The sequence below is a fragment of the Oncorhynchus keta genome, chromosome 9 (assembly GCF_023373465.1).
Source record: "Oncorhynchus keta strain PuntledgeMale-10-30-2019 chromosome 9, Oket_V2, whole genome shotgun sequence".
NCBI classification, from domain to species: domain Eukaryota; kingdom Metazoa; phylum Chordata; class Actinopteri; order Salmoniformes; family Salmonidae; genus Oncorhynchus; species Oncorhynchus keta.
In genome coordinates this window covers 7,464,951-7,492,220 of record NC_068429.1, presented here as the reverse complement: position 1 = coordinate 7,492,220, position 27,270 = coordinate 7,464,951, and the positions used below count along the sequence as shown (strand labels likewise).

Here is a 27,270-nt window from a genome sequence, read left to right as displayed (position 1 = left end):
CGATCGTAATGGGGGGATTTTACCCAAAACGGTTACCTGTGGTTTTAAAACACGTTTGGTACTAAAAACTAAAAAAAATATATAACCATCTCTGTAAAAAGTGGTTAGGACATCAACCTTGATTTCTATTTAAAGAAAAATGTTATTTTTCTGTTTTAATTAGCACCCACCAAAGTGTGTATGACTGAGCCAATCAATGAGTTGTTTAAAATATATATAATGTATTGTTTTTTTTTCTTTTTTATGAAGAACTGCATTCTGAACAAAGACAGGTTCACCTAGTAGACCCCCTCTTTCAACCCCCTGTTCTCCTAGTAGACCCCCTCTTTCAACCCCCTGTTCTCCTAGTAGACCCCCTCTTTCACCCTCCTGTTCTCCTAGTAGACCCCCTCTTTCACCCTCCTGTTCACCTAGTAGACCCCCTCTTTCAACCCCCTGTTCTCCTAGTAGACCCCCTCTTTCACCCTCCTGTTCTCCTAGTAGACCCCCTCTTTCACCCTCCTGTTCTCCTAGGAGACCCCCTCTTTCAACCTCCTGTTCTCCTAGGAGACCCCCTATTTCACCCCCCTGTTCTCCTAGTAGACCCCCTCTTTCATCCCCCTGTTCTCCTAGGAGACCCCTCTTTCAACCTCCTGTTCTCCTAGGAGACCCCCTATTTCACCCCCCTGTTCTCCTAGTAGACCCCCTCTTTCAACCCCCTGTTCTCCTAGGAGACCCCCTCTTTCAAGCCCTTGTTCTCCTAGGAGACCCCCTATTTCATCCCCCTGTTCTCCTTGGAGACCCCCTCTTTCAACCCCTTGTTCTCCTTGGAGACCCCCTCTTTCAACCCCCTGTTCTCCTAGTAGACCCCCTATTTCACCCCCCTGTTCTCCTTGGAGACCCCCTCTTTCAACATGACCCTAAGCATGATGGGAAACGCTGCTCTAAGGTATGCATTGACTGACATGACAAGAGGATCTGACGATGCACTACCCAACTTCCAAATGGCACCTTGTGCATTCTACTATTACAATTAACTCAGAAAACCACAGCTGTGTGGAAACACCAGTATACTTTCTATCCCTCATTTACTCGAGTGTTTCCTTTTATTTTTGACAGTTTGCGTGTAGGTGTTTGGTGTAGTAATGCCTCAATGCTATTGTGTTCCCATGGATCCACTTTTATCTAAATCCCCTTCTTTCTTTTTTTTTTGTGAAACCAAAATAAATGTAATGTTGGACTTAGAATTATCTGTGTAGTTGCTACAATTACCGTCCAAGTTTCAGATTGTAATTGTTTCACGTGCATATTGAAATGTCCATTAATGTGAGCGTTATGCGCTTTACACAAACTGAGTTACAATTGACTTGCATTGCTTTTACAGACTTTACAGTTCTTATTCTGCCAGCTCAATGGAAAACACTTGTTTTATACTGTTGTCGTCATGACGTTGTCATATTGTACATGTCTGCAAGTTGCACATGTAATTTATTATTACTTTACGTTGAAACATAGGTCGGTGAGGGATTTGGAGAGTGTGTGTGTGTGTGTGTGTGTGGCAATGATACAAATGTTTTGTATTTGAAGGATTAGGGGGGCAACCCAAATGAAGGATTAGGGGGGCAACCCAAATGAAGGATTAGGGGGGCAACCCAAATGAAGGAATAGGGGGGCAACCCAAATGAAGGATTAGGGGGCAACCCAAATGAAGGAATAGGGGGGCAACCCAAATGAAGGATTAGGGGGCAACCCAAATGAAGGATTAGGGGGCAACCCAAATGAAGGAATAGGGGGGGGGCACCCCAAATGAAGGATTAGAGGGGGGGGACACCCCAATTGAATGTTTAGAGATGTACATCCAGTATTTGATTTCTACTTGGTTGAAACACCTGAACACCAGAAATGCTAAAACACATCACTGTTTCTCTGCGTGTGCAGAGGGTATTTTGTTTCAATAAAATCAATACAATTTGATGGATCATTATAATGAAGCAGATTCAATACACATCTTCAATCATTGTCAAATGGAACGTGTGTGTGTGTGTGTGTGTGTGTGTGTGAGTGTGTGTGAGTGTGATATCCTGTTTGGCTGGCTCAATACCCAAAGTCTAGCCCCTGTTGAACTTGATCTAAAGCCGCTAAGGCTGGGTGGGGTTAACCGTTTGTGTAGCATGTATTAGCATTGCAACAGCATTCTCAAATTACACATATTACTGTAGACTTTTCTCCTCAGATGCCAGATGCATACATTGAGCATACATGTATTTGTGTCATGTACATAAAAACATTTGAAGTCACTTTTTTGGGGGGTTGCTATCATGTTGTTGACACTTTATTTAGTCTGCTTTCTTCTTCTGGTGATTTTTTAAAATATTTTAATTTTATTTGATACTTGTATCGGCCAGATTTTCTGTTTTGTCAAAATCAAAATAAAACGTAGTTATGTAATATGTATTTTGCATGTATTTTGTGTACAAAGTTTTCTGGTGTCTGTAGTGACTGTGAAAAAATGACAACCACTCACCTGTGAATATTTTTGCTATAAGTTATTTGTAACTGTATGTACGTCGCTGTATTTTTCAGCTTTTTAAACGTTGACACCAATCATGAATTAAAACCATTCTGGAAAAACTGAGCCGGTGATTTCTTAATGACGACAAATACTTTTACAATGATTGTCTTTTAGCACATTCGATCGTTTATAAATGAGGCAGATTCAATACACATCTTCAATCATTGTCAAATGGAACGTGTGTGTGTGTGTGTGTGTGTGTGTGTGTGTGTGTGTGTGTGTGTGTGTGTGTGTGTGTGTGTGTGATATCCTGTTTGGCTGGCTCAATACCCAAAGTCTAGCCCCTGTTGAACTTGATCTAAAGCCTCTAAGGCTGGGTGGGGTTAACCAAAAGGGTGTATTGATTAAACTGGAAATATTGAATACACGTTAAATATGAGTGTTTGTTTGTGTGGATGGTGGTGGTGTTTTCACATGAGTATAATGCTACAAGCTTGGCACACCTCTAATTTTGGGGGAGTTTCTCCCATTCTTCTCTGCAGATCTTCTCACGCTCTGTCACTTTGGATGGGGAGCTTCACTGCACTGTTATGTTCGATCGGGTTCAAGTCCGGCCTCTGGCTGGGCCACTCAAGGACATTCCGAGACTTGTCCCGAAGCCACCCTTGCGTTGTCTTGGCTGTGTACTTAGGGTCATTGTCCTGTTGGAAGGTGTATCTTCACCCCAGTCTGAGGTCCAGAGCAGATTTTCATCAATGATCTCTGTACTTTGCATCTTTCCCTCGATCCTGACTAGTCTCCCAGTCCCTGCCGCTGAAAAATATCCCCTCAACATGATGCTGCCACCACCATCCTTCACCGTAGGGATGGTGCCAGGTTTCCTCCAGACGTGACACTCTGCATTCAGGCCGAAGAGTTCAATCTTGGTTTCTGCTACCCCCCCTCCTCACTGGCCACTTCAATAATGGAACACTAGTCACTTTAATAATGTTTACATAGTGCTTTACCCATCTCATATGGATATACTGTATTCTATTTTACTGTATTTTAGTCAGTGCCACCACGACATTGCTCATCCTAATATTTCTGTATTAATTACATTATTTTACATTTTAATGTGAATTGTTAGATACTTCTGCACTGTTGGATCTAGGAACACAATCATTTTGCTACACCCACAATAACATCTGCTAAATATGTGTATGTGAACAATAAAATGTGATTTGATTTGATGAGACGATGCAAACAGGACACTTCAGGCTGAGGAGTACGTTTCACACATCCCCAATGTGCCGCATTCACTCAAATAACATGGTCACTGCGGTAGAATGTTTATTTTGATTGTAGATTTTCTGCATTTATCAGAGTGTCATCGGGGTAGCCTGATTTCAGATGTGTCCATGTCAACAGGATTATTGGGGAAGAATCTGATTATTTTGTGCATGTAACTGTGCTATCTGACTGTCCAAACATGTGTGTGTGTGTGTGTGTTCAGGAAGCGGTCATTTGCAGACATGGCTATGCTAGTTGTCATAGTAACAATGGGTGTATGCACAGTGGTGTAAGCTGATTGGTGGTGCTGCTGCTTCCGGTTTCCCCGGTTGCTTTGAATGTGATAAATCATAGTGTAAGAACACATTTAAAGCCTCAAAGGATAAGATGATTCAACTTTCAAAACGCGTCCTTTTTGGCTAGTCACGTCAGTCAACTAGGTGTCTGTTCAGCTTTGTAGTACATTTACTCATTTGTTTGTAAACCATTAACACGCTGGTTCGCTAACCACATGTAGTTGTACTGTCGACAGAGTAGCTAGCTAGCAACGAAGGTAAGCCAAATGACGGTCTACAGACCACTTGAGGGCAAATAAATCAGATTTCACTGTTTAAACACAAGTCGAATGACCAGGAATAATAGATTTGTATTTGACTTCAAACCACAGACGAAATTCCTTTTAAAATTCCCGTTATTTTTCAAAGATTTCTCACAAACACAAGCACATACCAAGGCTTTTATTTTCAAAGCCTTTTACATTTAATTCAGCTCGTGTCATGCTAATTTAGCTTTTTGCAACCAGCGGAAACAACTTTGAGGACAACCGACCACAAAATGTAAAATCCTAAAAATAAAAAAAAAAGCCTTTAAGAGCGTTGCGCTAGTAACCAAAAGGTCACTGGTTTGAATCATCTTGCCGACTAGGTGAGAAAAAAATCTGTGCCCCTGAGCAGGGCATTTAACCCTAATTGCTCCTGTAAATCACTCTGGAAAAGAACATCTGCTAAATGACTACAAAATATAAACCTGCTCTGCTGTCAACAGCTCAATGATTATTATCCGATGTATTAGGCTACGCAATCCAACCTTTTTGGATATAATGTTAAATTATATGTTAAAAGACCTCACTGACTGATTCAGAACACGAATAATCATATTTGTCTTGGTAAAATATATTTTTTTATAACAATAGGAAGTTAATATGCATCACCAAAGCGCATTTTTCACCCACTCTGTACAGAGTCCATGGGCTAAAAACCTAGAACCTGTTAGCACCCTGTAAATCATTAATAGAAATAGGCAACTTTTGCTTCATCATCTCATTTCAAAAATAAAACAATTTTTCCAACACGACATAATACCCTGATTTGGATCATCTCAATGTGCACTGACTTGGCTCCCCAAGCTTGGATTGGTTGAAAAACGGAAACCGTGGCCAACTAAATCTAGCGCACCTTTGGCATTTTACTGGATGATGGATTGATGCGAACTCCTTTCTGTGCCTGTTCGAGCCCGTCATAATGCAAGCCCTTGTCAATATTAATTTAATCATTCTGAATTGATTAATTGGTGAGTATGCCTACCCTTTATTGATGGGTATAGTCAATTAGTATGTGTGTGTTGCATCATGGTACACATTTGTAGGCTACATTTGTAACGGTATATAGGCCAGAGGAGGCTGGTGAGAGGACCAATAGGATGGGCTCATTGTAATGGCTGGGATGGAATTAATGGTACGGTATCAAACACTTTTGTGACCAGATGAAAAACATATTTCCTAGATTAGCTTTATCTTGGCCAGGTCGCAATTGTAAATGAGAACTTGTTCTCAACTTGCCTACCTGGTTAAATAAAGGTGAAATATAAAAATGAACATTGCTAACAATGCAATTGAGACAGAAATCAAGTACATTTCATGTTCCTTTTATTTATAGGTTATATGGATGACATTTTGTATTTACAAACTTTTAAGAAAGGAAAATTACATTAAATCAAGTGGCCACATCTCTGTACATTTGTATGGAGTCTTGGCAAAAACACAGATTCTGACAGCACAGCAGATCATTCACAACAAATTTAGCTTAAAACCTCTACAGGATCGGTGGGTCCCCAGTAGGACGGTTGAGCTAACGTAGGCTAATGTGATTAGTATGAGGTGAGTAACAAGAACATTTCCCAGGACATAGGCATATCTGATATTGTCAGAACGCTTAAATTCTTGTTAATCTAACTACACTGTCCAATTTACAGTAGCTATTACAGTGAAATAATACCATGCTATTGTTTGAGGAGAGAGCACAGTTATTAACTTCAACATGTATTAGTAAACCAATTAGGCACATTTGATCCTCAAAAGGTTTTACAGCTGCACCATCGAGAGCGTGGTGCATCACTGCACGGTATGGCAACTGCGCACCTCCGCCCGCAAGGCAGTACAGAGGGTAGTGCGTATGTAACAGTACTCTTCTTGCGTTGTGTACAATCAGTCATCGACACTGAACTCCAACATGTAGCACCAGTCATGTAGATTTATTCTGATAGGAACGGCACAAAATTGCACGTCATGCAATGCTCGTCTCACCATCCAACTCTGCACTCAGGCACGCTGGTTTGGTGCTTGTTCACTGGGGTAGTTACCAATATAATACAATTGCAATATAATATCTTTAACAATGTACCTGATAGGAACGGCACAAAATTGCACGTCATGCAATGCTCGTCTCACCATCCAACTCTGCACTCAGGCACGCTGGTTTGGTGCTTGTTCACTGGGGTAGTTACCAATATAATACAATTGCAATATACAATATAATATCTTTAACAATGTACCTGATAGGAACGGCACAAAATTGCACGTCATGCAATGCTCGTCTCACCATCCAACTCTGCACTCACGCACTGTACAAAATATATGACCCCCCACACCAGACACAGTAAGTTGCTAGTTAGTACTGGCGGGAATTCTTTACAACAAAATGCACAACAAATATTCTCCAAAAACCGCTGCATCTTATGTGTGATGTTCGAATAACATTTACAAACAATTTTATATAAATTGTACATTTAAATCGTCACTTGAGAGGATAAAAATCACTTTTGACGTACGGTGCTTTGCAACCAACAACTTACCGCTGGTTTGGTGCTTGTTCACTGGGACGATTCTAACTGGAACATCCCCCCTCGTAAGCAAGCGACGCAAACCAGCCAATAAGATGCCATGTGAGTAGGCGAAGACAAGACAAACTCAAACCAAAAACCCATTTGCTTAACAATAAAGTGGCAAGGGGAATCACCAATATAACCCTGTTACACGTATGCAAGGCAGTACATTATCTATGCATAGTCACTTTAATAACTCTACCTAAATGTACATAATTACCTCGACACCAGTGCCCCGCTATTGTTATTTACTACTGCTCTTTAATAATTTGTTATTCTTATCTCTTACTTTGTTTTATAGGTATTTTCTTAACTGCATTGTTGGTTAAGGGCTTGTAATAATAATAATAATATATGCCATTTAGCAGACGCTTTTATCCAAAGCGACTTACAGTCATGTGTGCATACATTCTACGTATGGGTGGTCCCGGGAATCGTAAAGTAAGCATTTCACTGTAAGGTCTACACAAATTGTATTCGGGCGTATATGACAAATAACATTTAATTTAATTTGAAGAATATGCATATCCTTGCTTCGGGTCCTGAACTGCAGGTAGTTAGATGTGTGTATATCATTTTAGGCGAAACTTTGAAAAAAAGGGGCGGATCCTTACGAGGTTTTAATCTCATTTCGAAAGTAAAACCCTTTTCCAACATAATATGACAATAACGCCCTGAGTCGCTTCATCTAATTTCTAAAATTAAAGGGTTTTCTTTCCAACAGGACCCAAGAGGCGGAGGACACACTATTTTCCTTGGTAAGTGGTTCCTTCCATTTGGGCGACGGAGCAAAGATGTGCGACGTCAGTGGAGGAGAGAAAGTCGAGTGACACACAGTCTGATTTCATTTTAGCTGCCGGTGACAGGCGCGACTCGCAGGAGGTACGTGTGTCAATTAATTTGATCAAGCTATGTAGCCAATATATTGCTTCTTGATGAATAAATACGACATTTGTTTTGTTTTTATCCACCTAGTAGTTTTCTGATGTTGGTTTCAGCTAGCCAGCTAGATATGTTCCCGATCTCCCAACTAGATACCAAGCCATTTCAGGCAATCAATCAAGTTAGAGTAGCTTGTCTTAATTATTTTAGTGCTGGCAAGGTTGCTAGACCTTAAATTGCTTTAATTAATTAATACTATATACCAATGTGGCAGCTAAAATCCGAAGGCAGTTAGCCTGGTAGTTAGAGCGTTGGGCCAGTAACCAAAAGGTTGCTAGATCGAATCCTGGAGCTCTGACAAGGTAAAACATGTCTTTCTGTCCCTGAACAAGGCAGTTAATCCACTGTTCCCCAGTAGGTCGTCATTGTAAATAAGAATGTGTTCTTAACTGATTTGCCTAGTTAAATACATGTATCAAGTCTACCCCCCTCGAAAAAAAAAAAAAGATACATCCGATTTATATAGGCTACATTTGTAAAAGTGGACGCTATTAAAACAATGTTTTTGTGAAATAGGCCTTTGCCTCAGTGTTATTTTTACCATTTGATATTCACTCTTCCGTCCTTAATTTTGTCAACACCACCAACTGCATGCAACATGAAACATTGGAATGTGAAACTGAAAGTTGTAGGGCATTAATTGTTGGCACGTAGTTGATCATTCACAGCAAATTAAGTGTTTATAGAAGATCTACACCACACTTGAATGTCTTAACATTTTATTGTTACAATGTGGGATTAACATTTTATTGTTACAATGTGGGATTAACATTTTATTGTTACAATGTGGGATTAACATTTTGTTAAATTGTAATTTTTTTGTTGTAAATGATCTCTACAAAAATAAAGTGGAAGAAAAATGAACCTTTTTAAAGATGAATGAAAAATAAAACACTAATATACCTTGAATTAGATTTTTTTTTTACCTTTATTTAACAAGGCAAGTCAGTTAAGAACCAATTCTTATTTTCAATGGCGGCCTGGGAACAGTGGGTTAACTGCCTGTTCAGGGGCAGAACGACAGATTTGTACCTTGTCAGCTTTCGGTTACTAGTCCAACACTCTAACCACTAGGCTACCCTGCCGCCCCACTGAGTTACCCCACGTGTTAGACCTTTCTTGGCTAAATCTCAGATATTTGCACACCTGTATTGTGCACTATTGGCCCATTTTATTATTTTCAAAATGATTCTGTTGGGGATCATGGCTAGACAACCATTTTCTGATCTTGCCATATATTCTCGAGCAGATTTAAGTCCAAACTGTTTCTTGGTAAGCGACTGTTTCAAGTTATCTGGAAGGGTGAGTGGCTGTAATTGTGTACTGTTTTGGCAGAGTGAAAGTACAAACGCTTCCCACATTCAAACACACGCACAAAAGACACACACACACACACACACACAAAGTTGGTTCTTGTTCTCAGTCACATTTGGTAATGAGTTACAGTGCTATAATAACCATTGCTTCCCTTTCAGGCAGTTCACAACACAGCTATGGGGGGAGTCGCGTCCTCGCTAACTCATCTGAATAACCTTTCATTCACGTCTGACCATCTGAGGCCAATGAGACTGTGCCCCATGGGAGGCCCCGCCCTCTCAAGAATCAGGGTGCAGCCTCGACAGAGTTAGGACTACATTTGAGTTAAGACTACATTTGAAGTCAGGAAGTTTACATACACTTAGGTTGGAGTCATTAAAACTCACTTTTCAACCACTCTTGTTAAACAAACTATAGTTTTGGCAAGTCGGTTAGGACATCTACTTTGTGCATGACACAATTCTTCCAACAATTGTTTACAGACAGATTATTTCACTTAGAATTCACCGTATCACAATTCCAGTGGGTCAGAAGTTTACATACACTAAGTTGACTGTGCCTTTAAACCGCTTGGAAAATTCCAGAAAATTATGTCATGGCTTTAGAAGCTTCTGATAGGCTAATTGACATCATTTGAGCCAATTGGAGGAGTACCTGTGGATGTATTTCAAGGCCTACCTTCAAACTCAGTGCCTCTTTGCTTGACGTCATAGGAAAATCAAACTCCAAGACTTCAGAAAATAAATTGTAGATCTCCACAAGTCTGGTTCATCCTTGGGAGCAATTTCCAAACGCCTGAAGGTACCACATTCATCTGTACAAACAGTAGTACGCAAGTATAAACACCATGGGACCACGCAGCTGCCATACCGCTCAGGAAGGAGACGGGTTCTGTCTCCACAGTAAAACAAGTCCTATATCGACATAACCTGAAAGGCTGATCAGCAAGGAAGAAGCCACTGCTCCCAAACCACCATAAAAAAGCCAGACTACGGTTTGCAACTGCACATTGGGACAAAGATCATACCTTTTGGAAAAATGTCCTCTGGTCTGATGAAACAAAAATTGAACTGTTTGGCCATAATGACCACCATTATGTTTGGAGGAAAAAGGGGGAGGCTTGCAAGCGGAAGAAAACCATCCCAATCCGTGAAGCATGGGGGTGGCAGCATCATGTTGTGGGGGTGCAGGAGGGACTGGTGCACTTCACAAAATAGATGGCATCATGAGGTGGGAAAAATTATGTGCATATATTGAAGCAACATCTCAAGACATCAGTCAGGAAGTTAAAGCTTGGTTGCAAACGGGTCTTTCAAATGGACAATGACCCCAAGCATACTTCCAAAGTTGTGGCAAAATGGCTTAAGGACAACCAAGTCAAGGTATTGGAGTGGCCATCACAAAGCCCTGATCTCAATCCAATAGAACATTTGTGGGCAGAACTGAAAAAGCATGTGCGAGCAAGGAAGCCTACAAACCTGACTCAGTTACACCAGCTCTGTCAGGAGGAATGGGCCAAAAGTCACCCAACTTATTGTGGGAAGCTTGTGGGAGGCTACCCGAAACGTTTGATCCAAGTTAAACAATTTAAAGGCAACGCTACCAAATATTAATTGAGTGTATGTAAACTTCTGACCCACTGGGAATGTGATGTAAGAAATAAATAATTCTCTCTACTATTATTCTGACATTTCACATTCTTAAAATAAAGTGGTGATCCTAACGGACCTAAGACAGGGAATTTTTACTAGGATATAATGTCAGGAATTGTGAAACTGAGTTTAAATGTATGTAAACTTCCAACTTCAACTGTATATGGTCAGACTACATGGAGTTAGTAGCCTCCGATCTTCGTGACAACGAGTCAGCTGATGTTTCTGCTACCCTCTGCAGCTTGAGGGATCTGCGTTCGGAGGACGACGAGGTGGATTCTCAGACATTGTTTCTGCTACCCTCTGCAGCATGAGGGGTCTGCGTTCGGAGGATGACGAGGTGGATTCCCTTCTGGGCAGTGTCACTTCTCAAACTGGACAGATTGTACTGTGCTGAGGGACAAGCTCCCCGGTCGCTGAGCTCGGTCACCATGCTACAAGTCTATCACCGTGCGCACACTCAGGAATAGCATGATCGCTACAGCAGTGGCCCAGCGCCATCTCTAGCTAACATTCTCTCTGCGATGTCGGAGGAGGACCAGCAACTCTACCTGGATGAGCCGATCTCTCCTGGTGGGTTATTTGGGGCGGCATTCTAGTCGCTGCAGTTACGTTTCGAAGCTAAGAAAAAGTAAGACGAGGCGTTGCAAGTTATCCTTTCGCGTAGGTCCTTTGCGTCCGTCTGCAGTTCATCTTGTGGAGCCCCAAGAGACTAAGAGGCACACAGGTCTGTGCCTGTCCGACCTACGCCGCAGATGCAGATGCAGCCCCAGTCTACTTAGAACAAGCATGATTTTGGGGCCACCTGGCACCTAGCTCGGGTAACCTAGCTCAGGGGGTGTTGACACAGGGTCGAGACACCTGTTCTGCCCTCCACAAAAGTTTACTGTGAAAACAGTGCATCACCATTGACTGTAGCCCCTCTTTTACCCCTAGTTCCACAGGGTTCAAGCGGTCTTGTTTTTTTCCCCCCAGTATTAAAGTAATACAATTAGTTCACCTCCATATTCAGACACGTTGTGTTAAGAGTGGTGGAGGTAAATAAGCATTTTCAAAAGGGCAACTCACTCTCTGTCCATAAAGGGAACACCAACTCCAAGAAACAAATGTCTCTTTGCTGGGTGGTCGTCGCCGATTCTGGACGTGACGTGCACTCACACTAGTCCCTATAAGGTGTCTAGTTCGGCGGGTTATGGTCTCCGTAGGCGATTGTAGTGGCTTCCTTTTGTCTTTACCATAGCCACTGCCCAAGCCTGAAGCGGGGTTGTTTGGTACGCATACAGTCCACACTCAAGGTTTCCAAACGGCCAAACATTCCATGACATCCAGGGATATGGTCCAACAAAAATGTTTATTCTTCTTATATCTAACAAATAAATGATTCTCCAATCAACTTAAAGCACAAAATACTTGATATGGAAAATACATATTATGACATGTCTGTATGTCTGTATGGTCAAAAAACTATTCCGCTCCCGCATCTAGCAAGGACTCCCCCTCCCGAAGGCCCAACTTCCTGCCTTTATCCTAACACACTTACCACAATACAATGAATAGGCAAGAGGGGGGGCCAAATGGCCGAGTTACACTAACAACAAATTAATATATCTCAATCGGGTAAATATAAATCATAAAGGTACGTACCTAATATTTAATCATTTACATTAATATTTAATATATTTACACAAATATACATGGAGCTCCATATGTTCGGTCTTTTATACAAATATGTCCAAATCGGCTCTAACAGCGATTGATTGGCGGTAGCGGCGCTACCAGGGAAACGAGTGGTGTTGAATACACCTGTGCTATTATTTCACACACAGTTTAAATTATAAACTGTTTCTACAGAGGATGTCTGTATTTAAAAGCCATCTGTCCTGTTTCCAGCCGGGTTACAGCGTTTTTCCCCCCACTGGGTCTGTTGGGTATGATAATCCCCATGGTCACGTTTTTTTTCTCCCTCTCCTGCGTTGGGTTCTAAGCCAGGTGCCTGGACACGACGCACCTAACCACCATCTAACCACCTAAACGGAGTGCTTCAGGTTTCACCGTCTTACCTACAGGCCCTGTCTCTGTGGTGAGACCCTCTGCTTCGGCACGGGGCTCCCATGGGCAGGACTTTATCTGGAGATATGAGAGGTGTAGTAGATCGATACGGGGATGTGGAGAGCTTACTCTATATATAATGCCTGATGGTGTTCTCTCACTCAAACGACAAGGAGGGACTCTGTTCTCTCCCTCTTAATGTGGTGCTTGTGGTGAATGCCACAAACTTTACGCAAAGGACCTACGCGAAAGGATAACTTGCAACGCCTCGTCTTACTTTTTCTTAGCTTCGAAACGTAACTGCAGCGACTAGAATGCCTCCCCAAATAAACCACCAGGAAGAGAAAAAAAGGGCATTAAAAGGGTTTAAATAATAGTCAAAGACCATAGAGTAGAATTTGTGTATTAAAACCTGGTTTGGATGGGCCTCTCGAGTGGCGCAGCGGTCTAAGGCACAGCATCAGTGCTTGAGGCGTCACTACATACCAGGGTTTGATCCCTTTGCTGGTTTGGGGTAGGTTAGTAGTGTTCAGTATGGTGGAGAGAGGAGTGTCCTTGAGGGAATGACGCTGCACCCCTTGATTTGTATCACCTTTTGAGGCGCAGTTTCTTTGTCCTTGTCAGGCGTGATTTAAACGTTCTTCAGACAACTAGCAGGGGTGCGACCCCCCATAGTGCGTTGTACCTATTTCCTTTCCTTCAGGGAACAGTAGTTATATTCAACATGTTGTGTTCTCTTATTTTCTTTTGCTCTATCAGATAAAAAAAAAAGAAGAAACATGGTAAAGAAGTCTGCATCTTTGTTCTGATGAACCCTCGTAAACAGGATGAAACCGCTCAGCAACTTCATCACGTGTCTATCCTGCTTGATTAACTGATGAATTAGCCTGTACAGTCAGATCATCTTTAAACATGTCTGACAACATAAATCCACAAACCTTGTCAGAGGCAGAGACACCGTTGACAGTGGAGCAAGGTGACAAGCACATTGGGCAGAGTAATCTTCTTCAATCACCTACGAAACAGACATTCAAGTCAGCTGCGAATGCCACTACTGCCGTTATACCAGACTCAGGGGACAAGCTCTCTAGCTCCTCTCATCAGTCCGTTTCAGAGAAAGGAACAAAGATCGCTGGTCAAAAGGCTAAAAAAACTAAAAGAAAGAAAAATATGGCAACCTTGGACCAGAATGCTGAAGAGCAGATTGTGAACCAGAATAGGCAACCCGACCTAAAAGACCAGGACTCTGCGCAAACTACTGCTGTTGTTGAGGATATCTGTTTTGGTTCTCAAAAGGTATCGTAGGTGTTTTGATTTTAAGAGGATTTTGATTGATCAAGTATAAATATGTAATTTTCAGTTATATAGTGAGGGCCATCCGTGGCCGTTTTGGTTTCTTGTTGAGGTATTTGAGTGTTACGTTGTTTGTTTTTTTTTACTTCACTGAACAGCCCGAGACCATAGGTTCCAGTGTTGACCCACCGGAAGTGGAGCCTATGGAGATTGAGCAGTCTGCCTCCTTTTCACCAACAAGTCCAGATTTTAAGATGGAACCAAAGGACAACACAATAGTTGGATCTGAGGTATCGTAGCTACTTGATTTTATTTTTAAAGATGATTTTGCTGTTTGAACTATTTTTAAACTAATGGACCCAATACAATTTTTCATGGGTATTGAGGGATGAATTTGGCCATTTTGTTTCATTTTGAGGGGCAGTTAAGTGTTAAAAATGTTTATTACATGTTTTACATTAATGAACAGACAGAGAGCAAAGGTGCCAGTGTTGACCGACACGTGGAGCCTATGGAGGTTGAGCAGTCTGCCCAAGGGAAAGGAGATGCCTCCCTTTCACCAACTAGTCCAGATTTTAAGAGGGACAACACAAGTGATGCCTCTGAAACTCCGGCTGGACCGCCGCCAGAAAGGTATCCAACATTTTCTTCTCGTCAGAAGTCACTCAACACTCATACTTATTTTAAATTAACATAACCAAGACAATTCCTGCTCACTTCATCTTAAAACAATATTAATCTGATTTTGTTTTTCTTTGTTTCAGCACAGCCATGGTTGGATCAGAGGTATCGTAGCTACTTGATTTTTAACCCTTTACACTGGTACCCATATGCGGGTTGAAAATGGCAGATTTGGGCACTGATTAGCACCTAAATTGGATCAAGAGTGGCTACAGGGCCGTAACTAGGGTTTGAGTTTTAGTGCAGTCCGTAAGGATGCTGTAGGTTCATTCACCTCAGTCTGTCTACAAAAAACACAGTCCATCTATTAGCTGTACAATTGTAATGTTACACACCTGAAATGGGGGAAATGTGAGAAATGATTCACACTGACATGTAGCATCGATAGCAAAACAAAAATGTAGGACACTTTTAGAACTGTATTGGTTGTATTTTAATGTCGGCCTATAGGGAAGATGGGTCCTGTGGAGGTGTTCATATAGAAACATACAGTGGTTGTGTTTTAATGTCGGCCTATAGGGAAGATGGGTCCTGTGGAGGTGTTCATATAGAAACATACAGTGGTTGTGTTTTAATGTCGGCCTATAGGGAAGATAGGTCCTGTGGAGGTGTTCATATAGAAACATACAGTGGTTGTATTTTAATGTCGGCCTATAGGGAAGATGGGTCCTGTGGAGGTGTTCATATAGAAACATACAGTGGTTGTGTTTTAATGTCTGCCTATAGGGGAGATGGGTCCTGTGGAGGTGTTCATATAGAAACATACAGTGGTTGTATTTTAATGTCTGCCTATAGGGGAGATGGGTCCTGTGGAGGTGTTCATATAGAAACATACAGTGGTTGTATTTTAATGTTGGCCTATAGGGAAGATGAGTCCTGTGGAGGTGTTCATATAGAAACATACAGTGGTTGTATTTTAATGTCGGTTTATAGGGAAGATGGGTCCTGTGGAGGTGTTCATATAGAAACATACAGTGGTTGTATTTTAATGTCGGTCTATAGGGAAGATGGGTCCTGTGTAGGTGTTCATATAGAAACATACAGTGGTTGTATTTTAATGTCGGTCTATAGGGAAGATGGGTCCTGTGTAGGTGTTCATATAGAAACATACAGTGGTTGTATTTTAATGTTGGCCTATAGGGAAGATGAGTCCTGTGGAGGTGTTCATATAGAAACATACAGTGGTTGTATTTTAATGTCGGTTTATAGGGAAGATGGGTCCTGTGGAGGTGTTCATATAGAAACATACAGTGGTTGTATTTTAATGTCGGTCTATAGGGAAGATGGGTCCTGTGTAGGTGTTCATATAGAAACATACAGTGGTTGTATTTTAATGTCGGTCTATAGGGAAGATGGGTCCTGTGTAGGTGTTCATATAGAAACATACAGTGGTTGTATTTTAATGTCGGTCTATAGGGAAGATAGGTCCTGTGGAGGTGTTCATATAGAAACATACAGTGGTTGTATTTTAATGTCGGTCTATAGGGAAGATGGGTCCTGTGTAGGTGTTCATATAGAAACATACAGTGGTTGTATTTTAATGTCGGTCTATAGGGAAGATGGGTCCTGTGGAGGTGTTCATATAGAAACATACAGTGGTTGTATTTTAATGTCGGTCTATAGGGAAGATAGGTCCTGTGGAGGTGTTCATATAGAAACATACAGTGGTTGTATTTTAATGTCGGTCTATAGGGAAGATGGGTCCTGTGTAGGTGTTCATATAGAAACATACAGTGGTTGTATTTTAATGTCGGTCTATAGGGAAGATGGGTCCTGTGTAGGTGTTCATATAGAAACATACAGTGGTTGTATTTTAATGTCGGTCTATAGGGAAGATAGGTCCTGTGGAGGTGTTCATATAGAAACATACAGTGGTTGTATTTTAATGTCGGTCTATAGGGAAGATGGGTCCTGTGTAGGTGTTCATATAGAAACATACAGTGGTTGTATTTTAATGTCGGTCTATAGGGAAGATAGGTCCTGTGGAGGTGTTCATATAGAAACATACAGTGGTTGTATTTTAATGTCGGTCTATAGGGAAGATGGGTCCTGTGTAGGTGTTCATATAGAAACATACAGTGGTTGTATTTTAATGTCGGTCTATAGGGAAGATAGGTCCTGTGGAGGTGTTCATATAGAAACATACAGTGGTTGTATTTTAATGTCGGTCTATAGGGAAGATGGGTCCTGTGTAGGTGTTCATATAGAAACATACAGTGGTTGTATTTTAATGTCGGTCTATAGGGAAGATAGGTCCTGTGGAGATGTTCATATAGAAACATACAGTGGTTGTATTTTAATGTCGGTCTATAGGGAAGATGGGTCCTGTGTAGGTGTTCATATAGAAACATACAGTGGTTGTATTTTAATGTCGGTCTATAGGGAAGATGGGTCCTGTGTAGGTGTTCATATAGAAACATACAGTGGTTGTATTTTAATGTCGGTCTATAGGGAAGATAGGTCCTGTGGAGGTGTTCATATAGAAACATACAGTGGTTGTATTTTAATGTCGGTCTATAGGGAAGATAATAATAATAAATAATATATGCCATTTAGCAGACGCTTTTATCCAAAGCGACTTACAGTCATGTGTGCATACATTCTACGTATGGGTGGTCCCGGGATCGAACCCACTACCCTGGCGTTACAAGCGCCATGCTCTACCAACTGAGCTACAGAAAGATGGGTCCTGTGTAGGTGTTCATATAGAAACATACAGTGGTTGTATTTTAATGTCGGTCTATAGGGAAGATAGGTCCTGTGGAGATGTTCATATAGAAACATACAGTGGTTGTATTTTAATGTCGGTCTATAGGGAAGATGGGTCCTGTGTAGGTGTTCATATAGAAACATACAGTGGTTGTATTTTAATGTCGGTCTATAGGGAAGATGGGTCCTGTGTAGGTGTTCATATAGAAACATACAGTGGTTGTATTTTAATGTCGGTCTATAGGGAAGATGGGTCCTGTGGAGGTGTTCATATTAAAACATATTTTTTTAAGTTCCTAACTTATTTGAAAAGTATAGTACAGGTTCATTTAGGGTACCCCTGACCCCATGTTTGGGAACCACTGTACAAACCTCTTTCTGCTTGCTTCCTCCCTCTCTCTGTCTCCTTACCACTGAGCTCCACATCACCACTGTCTGTCTCTCCGTAGCAGAGTATGTGTGCGGAGTTGAGCGGTTGGAAATCCAACCAGGATCACAGGGGGGGAAAACTGCAGCTCCAAATTCGTTCCATTCATTTTCGTCGCAATTTAACCAACAGCCATTTATTTTTTTTAGTTACTACCTGGATCTACCAATTGGTTTATATTTATTGAAGCCAAACCATATGGATTTGATTCAAAAGTATTTGAATAATAATGGAAAGGTGAATGTAAGAAGCGAACATAATTTCAAATAGGCTACATGTCATATTAAACAGCATATTTCTGCATTCAGAAAGTATTCCAACCCTTTGACTTTTTCCACATTTTGTTACGTTACAGCCTTATTCTAAAATGAATTAAAAAAAAAAAAAAAAAATCCTCATCAATCTACACACCATACCTCAGTCACAAAGCAAAAGCAGCATTTTTTTTTTTTACCCATTACTCTGTACTTTGTTGAAACACCTTTGGCAGCGATTACAGTCTTCTTGGGTGTGACGCTGAAAGCTTGGTGTAACCGATGTGAAATGGCTAGCTAGTTATCGGTGGTGTGCGCTAATAGCGTTTCAATCGGTGACGTCACTTGCTCTGAGATCTGAAGTAGTTGTTCCCCGCCGCGGCTTTTGTGGCGCGATGGGTAACGATGCTTCGAGGGTGTCTTTTGTGGCGCGATGGGTAACGATGCTTCGAGGGTGTCTTTTGTGGCGCGATGGGTAACGATGCTTCGAGGGTGTCTGTTGTGGCGCGATGGGTAACGATGCTTCGAGGGTGTCTGTTGTGGCGCGATGGGTAACGATGCTTCGAGGGTGTCTTTTGTGGCGCGATGGGTAACGATGCTTCGAGGGTGTCTGTTGTGGCGCGATGGGTAACGATGCTTCGAGGGTGTCTTTTGTGGCGCGATGGGTAACGATGCTTCGAGGGTGTCTTTTGTGGCGCGATGGGTAACGATGCTTCGAGGGTGTCTTTTGTGGCGCGATGGGTAACGATGCTTCGAGGGTGTCTGTTGTGGCGCGATGGGTAACGATGCTTCGAGGGTGTCTGTTGTGGCGCGATGGGTAACGATGCTTCGAGGGTGACTTTTGTGGCGCGATGGGTAACGATGCTTCGAGGGTGTCTTTTGTGGCGCGATGGGTAACGATGCTTCGAGGGTGTCTTTTGTGGCGCGATGGGTAACGATGCTTCGAGGGTGTCTTTGTGGCGCGATGGGTAACGATGCTTCGAGGGTGTCTTTGTGGCGCGATGGGTAACGATGCTTCGAGGGTGTCTGTTGTGGCGCGATGGGTAACGATGCTTCGAGGTGTCTGTTGTGGCGCGATGGGTAACGATGCTTCGAGGGTGTCTTTTGTGGCGCGATGGGTAACGATGCTTCGAGGGTGTCTGTTGTGGCGCGATGGGTAACGATGCTTAGGGTGTCTTTTGTGGCGCGATGGGTAACGATGCTTACGAGGGTGTCTTTTGTGGCGCAACGATGCTTCGAGGGTGTCTTTGTGGCGCGATGGGTAACGATGCTTCGAGGGTGTCTTTTGTGGCGCGATGGGTAACGATGCTTCGAGGGTGTCTGTTGTGGCGCGATGGGTAACGATGCTTCGAGGGTGTCTTTTGTGGCGCGATGGGTAACGATGCTTCGAGGGTGTCTTTTGTGGCGCGATGGGTAACGATGCTTCGAGGGTGTCTTTTGTGGCGCGATGGGTAACGATGCTTCGAGGGTGTCTTTTGTGGCGCGATGGGTAACGATGCTTCGAGGGTGTCTTTTGTGGCGCGATGGGTAACGATGCTTCGAGGGTGTCTTTTGTGGCGCGATGGGTAACGATGCTTCGAGGGTGTCTTTTGTGGCGCGATGGGTAACGATGCTTCGAGGGTGTCTTTTGTGGCGCGATGGGTAACGATGCTTCGAGGGTGTCTTTTGTGGCGCGATGGGTAACGATGCTTCGAGGGTGTCTGTTGTGGCGCGATGGGTAACGATGCTTCGAGGGTGTCTGTTGTGGCGCGATGGGTAACGATGCTTCGAGGGTGTCTGTTGTGGCGCGATGGGTAACGATGCTTCGAGGGTGTCTTTTGTGGCGCGATGGGTAACGATGCTTCGAGGGTGTCTGTTGTGGCGCGATGGGTAACGATGCTTCGAGGGTGTCTGTTGTCGATGTATACAGAGAGGGTCCCTGGTTCAAGCCCAGGTAGGGGCGAGGAGAGGGACAGAAGCTATACTGTTACATTGGCACACCTCTTAAGTTCTGTCAGGTTGGATGGGGAGCGTCGCTGCAGAGATGTTCGAGCCGGTTCAAGTCCGGGCTCTGGCTGGGCCACTCGAGGACATTCAGAAACTTGTGCATCCATCCTCCCAGTCATCCTCCCAAAACACCCCCACAGCATGAAGCTGCTTGCCACCACCATCTTTCACCGTAGGGATGGTGACAGGTTTCCTCCAGATATGACGCTTAGCATTCAGGCCAAAGAGTTCAATCTTTGTTTCATCAGACCAGACAATCTTGTTTCTCATGGTCAGAGAACTTTATTGCCATTTGGCAAACTCCAAGCGGGCTGCCGTGCTTTTTACTGAGTGTTTTCCGTCTGGCCACTCTACCATAAAGGCCTGATTGGTGGAGTGCTGCAGAGATGGTTGTCCTTCTGGAAGGTTCTCCCATTCCCACAGAGGAACTCTGGAGCTCCGTCAGAGAGTCCATCGGGTACTTGGTCAACATAAAGGCCCTTCTGCCCAGTTTGGCGGCCAGCTCTAGGAAGAGTCTTCCATTTAAGAATGATGGAGGCCACTGTGTTCTTGGGGACCTTCAATGCTGCAGAAATGTTTTGTTACCCTTTCCCAGCTTTCTGCCTTAACACAATCCTGTCTTGGAAGTCTACGGACAATAACTTCAACCTCATGGCTTGGTTTTTGCTCTGACATCCACTGTCAACCCTAGGACCTTATTTATTTAGACTGAATTTACCACAGGTGGACTCCAAACAAGTCGTAGAAACATCTCAAGGATGATCAATGGAAACGGGATACACCTGAGCTCAATTTTGAGTCTCATAGTAAAGGATACTTATGTAAATAAGTATATATCTGTTTTATATTTTTAATAAATTTGCTAAACTAAATAAGCTGTTTTCACCTTGTCATTATGGGGTATTGTGTGTAGATTGAGGAAAAATATGAATTTAATCAATTTTAGAGAATGAGGCTGTAACATGTGGACATTACATCACCACACTCCCTCTCTTTAGTTGTGGACATTACATCACCACACTCCCTCTCTTTAGTAGTGGACATTACATCACCACACTCCCTCTCTTGGTCCTCATCTTTGTAATTCACCTTGATCCAGCACCTGTGTGTTTCATCAGTTTCTTTACGAAAATGTTTAGTGAACTCCATGACAGTAGCTAAAGCAAGGGGTTACAGCAGCACACCAATAGACTACAAATTCGTGGTGGGGCGAGCATGCCATGAGCTCGTGAAAAGTGAGCGAAATTAGAGCGGGTGAAAAGACCCGATGCTCCAGCCTTTGAGAATCTTCCTCCAGTCAAATTGGCCACAGTCACTCCTCGCTCCGCTCCAGTGGAGTTATGAGAATTTATTGGCTTGTTTTTTTTGCTCCTGCTTCGGTAGGCTCCGTTTATAGTTAACTTTTTATTTCATCCTTCTATCTGGCTTAGTAACTTACTAACCAGAGCCCTTCGAAGTTACTGCAATATAAGTTTCTGCCGGCAGATAGCCACCTGACTGGCATATCTAGAAGCGACTATTTAATGGTCGACTTTGGGCACGAAAAACGGTCCAACTCCTCGTCTTTCTGAACTTGTACAGAGAAATGGCGTGTGCTTTTGGTGGTTCATCTGTTTCATTCTGATCATGCGTGCCCCGACCGTCGTAGCTAGTTCGTTAGCTAATGGTGCTTTCAATACAACTGGGAACAAAAATGAGGTCAAATCACAACGTCAGTGGTCTTCCGATCAGAAAGTCAGAGCTCTAGAAACGTTCCCGATTAGGATTTCTGAGTGGGATGAACGTTCAAAACAAATTTTCCCAGTCGGAGGAATTTATTTCCCCAGAGTTCCAAGTTGTCTTGAACGCCCTGAAATCGGACTTCGGATATTTCCCAGATCTGAGGTCCACTTGAATAAACTTTCAAAGTTCTTGAAATGTTCTGGATTGACTTACCTTCATGTCTTAAAGTAATAGTGGACTGTCATTTCTCTTTGCTTATTTGAGCTGTTTTTGCCATAATATGGACTTGTTCTTTTACCAAGTAGGGATATCTTCTGTATACCACCCCTACCTTGTCACAACACAACTTATTCGCTCAAATGCATTACGATGGAAAGAAATTCCACAAATGAACTTTTAACAAGACACACCTGTTAACCTGTAGTGACGCCCAGCCCGTGAACGGGACCGTTATCATCATCTGACACCAATTAGCATAACGCAATGGACATAAATCTTCCTGGAAAATCTTCCTATTCATGAAAATCACAAGTGAAATATATTGGAACACAGCTTAGCCTTTTGTTAATCACCCTGTCATCTCAGATTTTCAAAATATGCTTTACAGCCAACGCTAGACAAGCATTTGTGTAAGTTTATCATAGCATAGCATTATGCCTTGCTAGCAGCAGGCAAACTTGTCACGGAAATCAGAAAAGCAATCAAATTAAATCGATTACCTTTGATGAACTTCGGATGTTTTCACTCACGAGACTCCCAGGTAGACAGCCAAAGTTCATTTTTTCCCAAAATATTATTTTTGTAGGCGAAAAAGCTCTGTTTGTTCTTCACTTTGGCTGAGAAATCGCCCGGAAATTGCGGTCACCACAACACCGAAAAATATTCCAAGTTAGCTCCATAATATCGACAGAAACATGGCAAACGTTGTTTAGAATCCATCCTCAAGGTGTTTTTCTAATATCTATTCGATAATATATCAGTCAGGACAATTCGTTTTTCACTCTGACCGATTGGAGTAATGGCTACCTCTGTATTTTACGCGAGAATCTCTCTCGGAGCCACCATGTGACCACTTACGCAATGTGGCTGCCTACAGCTATTATTCAACAGAAATGCGTAAAACTACGTCACAATGCTGTAGACACCTTGGGGAATACGTAGAAAGCGTAAGCTCGCTGATGGTACATTCACAGCTGAATAGGGAGTCATTGGAACGCAGCGCTTTCAAAACCTGGGGCACTTCCGGATTGGATTTTTCTCAGGCTTTCGCCTGCAACATCAGTTCTGTTATACCCACAGACAATATCTTTACAGTTTTGGAAACGTTAGAGTGTTTTCTATCCAAAGCTGTCAATTATATGCATATTCTAGCATCTTTTCCTGACAAAATATCCCGTTTAAAATGGGAAAGTTTCTTTCCCAAAAATGAAAATACTGCCCCCTAACACCTTAATTGAAATGCATTCCAGGTGACTACCTCATGAAGCTGGTTGAGAGAATGCCAAGAGTGTGCAAAGCTGTCATCAAGGCAAAGGGTGGCTACATTGAAGAATACTTTGAAAATACATTTTGATTTGTTGAACACTTTCTTTGGTTACTACATGATTCCCTATGTGTTATTTCATAGTTTTGATGTCTTCACTACTTTTCTACAATATAGAAAATAGTAAAATTAAAGAAAAACCCTTGAATGAGTAGGTGTGTCCAAACTTTTGACTGGTACAGTATATATGACCTATAATTAATTACAATATGAGTGAAGTAGTTTTCCTTACAAAAGAGATAAATATTTAGTCTGTTAAAAAGCACATTTTCTGTGTTGGAATGGTGTGGGCGTACTCCGACAACAAGGGTGTGGGCGTGCCCCAACAACAAGGGTGTGTGGTCATTAGAAATATAATAGTAAGCATTTCACTGTTAGTCTACACCTGTTGTTTACCCAGGACCCATCAGTCAGCATTACACTGTTAGTCTACACCTGTTGTTTACCCAGCATTACACTGTTAGTCTACACCTGTTGTTTACCCAGGACCCATCAGTCAGCATTTCACTGTTAGTCTACACCTGTTGTTTACCAAGCATTACACTGTTAGTCTACACCTGTTGTTTACCCAGGACCCATCAGTCAGCATTTCCCTGTTAGTCTACACCTGTTGTTTACCAAGGACCCATCAGTCAGCATTTCAGTGTTAGTCTATACCTGTTGTTTACCAAGGACCCATCAGTCAGCATTTCCCTGTTAGTCTACACCTGTTGTTTACCAAGGACCCATCAGTCAGCATTTCACTGTTAGTCTACACCTGCTGTTTACCCAGGACCCATCAGTCAGCATTTCCTGTTAGTCTACACCTGTTGTTTACCAAGGACCCATCAGTCAGCATTTCCCTGTTAGTCTACACCTGTTGTTTACCAAGGACCCATCAGTCAGCATTTCCCTGTTAGTCTACACCTGTTGTTTACCAAGGACCCATCAGTCAGCATTACACTGTTAGTAAACACCTGTTGTTTACCAAGGACCCATCAGTCAGCATTTCACTGTTAGTCTACAAATGTTGTTTACCCAGGACCCATCAGTCAGCATTTACATTTTATTTTTACATTTACATTTAAGTCATTTAGCAGACGCTCTTATCCAGAGCTACTTACAAATTGGTGCATTCATTTCAGTGTTAGTCTACACCTGTTGTTTACCAAGGACCCATCAGTCAGCATTTCAGTGTTAGTCTACACCTGTTGTTTACCAAGGACCCATCAGTCAGCATTACACTGTTCGTCTACACCTGTTGTTTAACCAGGACCCATCAGTCAGCATTTCCCTGTTAGTCTACACCTGTTGTTTACCAAGCATTTCACTGTTAGTCTACACCTGTTGTTTACCCAGGACCCATCAGTCAGCATTTCACTGTTAGTCTACACCTGTTGTTTACCCAGGACCCATCAGTCAGCATTTCCCTGTTAGTCTACACCTGTTGTTTACCAAGGACCCATCAGTCAGCATTTCACTGTTAGTCTACACCTGTTGTTTACCAAGGACCCATCAGTCAGCATTTCCCTGTTAGTCTACACCTGTTGTTTACCAAGGACCCATCAGTCAGCATTTCCCTGTTAGTCTACACCTGTTGTTTACCAAGGACCCATCAGTCAGCATTTCCTGTTAGTCTACACCTGTTGTTTACCCAGGACCCATCAGTCAGCATTACACTGTTAGTCTACACCTGTTGTTTACCCAGGACCCATCAGTCAGCATTTCCCTGTTAGTCTACACCTGTTGTTTACCAAGGACCCATCAGTCAGCATTTCAGTGTTAGTCTACACCTGTTGTTTACCAAGGACCCATCAGTCAGCATTTCCCTGTTAGTCTACACCTGTTGTTTACCAAGGACCCATCAGTCAGCATTTCACTGTTAGTCTACACCTGCTGTTTACCCAGGACCCATCAGTCAGCATTTCCCTGTTAGTCTACACCTGTTGTTTACCAAGGACCCATCAGTCAGCATTTCCCTGTTAGTCTAAACCTGTTGTTTACCAAGGACCCATCAGTCAGCATTTCCCTGTTAGTCTACACCTGTTGTTTACCAAGGACCCATCAGTCAGCATTACACTGTTAGTAAACACCTGTTGTTTACCAAGGACCCATCAGTCAGCATTTCACTGTTAGTCTACAAATGTTGTTTACCCAGGACCCATCAGTCAGCATTTACATTTACATTTTTACATTTACATTTAAGTCATTTAGCAGACGCTCTTATCCAGAGCGACTTACAAATTGGTGCATTCATTTCAGTGTTAGTCTACACCTGTTGTTTACCAAGGACCCATCAGTCAGCATTTCAGTGTTAGTCTACACCTGTTGTTTACCAAGGACCCATCAGTCAGCATTACACTGTTCGTCTACACCTGTTGTTTAACCAGGACCCATCAGTCAGCATTTCCCTGTTAGTCTACACCTGTTGTTTACCAAGCATTTCACTGTTAGTCTACACCTGTTGTTTACCCAGGACCCATCAGTCAGCATTTCACTGTTAGTCTACACCTGTTGTTTACCCAGGACCCATCAGTCAGCATTTCACTGTTAGTCTACACCTGTTGTTTACCAAGGACCCATCAGTCAGCATTTCCCTGTTAGTCTACACCTGTTGTTTACCAAGGACCCATCAGTCAGCATTTCCCTGTTAGTCTACACCTGTTGTTTACCAAGGACCCATCAGTCAGCATTACACTGTTAGTCTACACCTGTTGTTTACCAAGGACCCATCAGTCAGCATTTCCCTGTTAGTCTACACCTGTTGTTTACCAAGGAACCATCAGTCAGCATTACACTGTTAGTCTACACCTGTTGTTTACCCAGGACCCATCAGTCAGCATTTCCCTGTTAGTCTACACCTGTTGTTTACCAAGGACCCATCAGTCAGCATTTCACTGTTAGTCTACACCTGTTGTTTACCAAGGACCCATCAGTCAGCATTTCCCTGTTAGTCTACACCTGTTGTTTACCCAGGACCCATCAGTCAGCATTACACTGTTAGTCTACACCTGTTGTTTACCCAGGACCCATCAGTCAGCATTTCCCTGTTAGTCGACACCTGTTGTTTACCAAGGACCCATCAGTCAGCATTTCACTGTTAGTCTACACCTGTTGTTTACCAAGGACCCATCAGTCAGCATTTCCCTGTTAGTCTACACCTGTTGTTTACCCAGGACCCATCAGTCAGCATTACACTGTTAGTCTACACCTGTTGTTTACCCAGGACCCATCAGTCAGCATTTCCCTGTTAGTCGACACCTGTTGTTTACCAAGGACCCATCAGTCAGCATTTCACTGTTAGTCTACACCTGTTGTTTACCAAGGACCCATCAGTCAGCATTACACTGTTAGTCTACACCTGTTGTTTACCCAGGACCCATCAGTCAGCATTTCACTGTTAGTCTACACCTGTTGTTTACCAAGGACCCATCAGTCAGCATTTCACAGTTAGTCTACACCTGTTGTTTACCAAGGACCCATCAGTCAGCATTACACTGTTAGTCTACACCTGTTGTTTACCCAGGACCCATCAGTCAGCCTTACACTGTTAGTCTGCTTCTGTTGTTTACGAAGCATTTCACTGTTAGTCTGCTTCTGTTGTTTACGAAGCATGTGACAATTTGAACTGGTCTGTTTGAGATCCAAGTTTGAGGTGAAGTTAAAAATAAAAAAACATTTTCATCCAATTTATGATTTGGCCACATATGAGAATAGGATGAGTTAAAAACATTATTTGACTATGACTTAATTAACAGAATATTAACTTTTTAAAAGTGCAACTTTCAGTGGAC

The 27,270-nt window shown here is 42.5% G+C and overlaps 1 protein-coding gene and 3 long non-coding RNA genes across 7 annotated transcripts in view; 1 reads left to right on the top strand and 3 right to left on the bottom strand.

The window, feature by feature from the left end:
* Positions 1-228: 228 nt before the first annotated feature.
* Positions 229-853, bottom strand: LOC127931698 (uncharacterized). Its single transcript, XR_008142431.1, has 3 exons — positions 630-853; positions 411-531; positions 229-344 (listed from the first exon to the last, which is right to left on the bottom strand). It is a non-coding gene; the product is annotated as an uncharacterized LOC127931698 (long non-coding RNA).
* A 4,812-nt stretch (positions 854-5,665) lies between these two features.
* Positions 5,666-6,937, bottom strand: LOC127931894 (uncharacterized). Its single transcript, XR_008143381.1, has 2 exons — positions 6,442-6,937; positions 5,666-6,297 (listed from the first exon to the last, which is right to left on the bottom strand). It is a non-coding gene; the product is annotated as an uncharacterized LOC127931894 (long non-coding RNA).
* A 612-nt stretch (positions 6,938-7,549) lies between these two features.
* LOC118388040 (E3 ubiquitin-protein ligase rnf213-alpha-like) overlaps positions 7,550-27,270 on the top strand; it is a 102,455-nt gene continuing 82,734 nt past the window's right edge. The window contains exons 1-5 of one of the 2 annotated variants that reach the window (XM_052525023.1): positions 7,550-7,804; positions 13,642-14,178; positions 14,334-14,465; positions 14,645-14,808; positions 14,940-14,961. In XM_052525023.1, coding sequence (XP_052380983.1) covers positions 13,795-14,178; positions 14,334-14,465; positions 14,645-14,808; positions 14,940-14,961 — 702 coding nt within the window. In that variant the 5' untranslated portion in view covers positions 7,550-7,804; positions 13,642-13,794. The remainder of the gene's footprint in view (positions 7,805-13,641; positions 14,179-14,333; positions 14,466-14,644; positions 14,809-14,939; positions 14,962-27,270) is intronic. The other variant, XM_052525022.1, reaches the window with a different exon arrangement.
* On the bottom strand, positions 24,907-26,934 carry LOC127931694 (uncharacterized). 3 transcript variants are annotated; one of them, XR_008142424.1, is made up of 4 exons: positions 26,738-26,934; positions 26,538-26,587; positions 26,338-26,387; positions 24,913-24,970 (listed from the first exon to the last, which is right to left on the bottom strand). It is a non-coding gene; the product is annotated as an uncharacterized LOC127931694 (long non-coding RNA). The 3 variants fall into 3 exon arrangements; XR_008142425.1 differs by lacking the exon at positions 24,913-24,970 and adding an exon at positions 25,967-26,087; XR_008142426.1 differs by lacking the exon at positions 26,338-26,387 and having other exon boundaries at positions 24,907-24,970.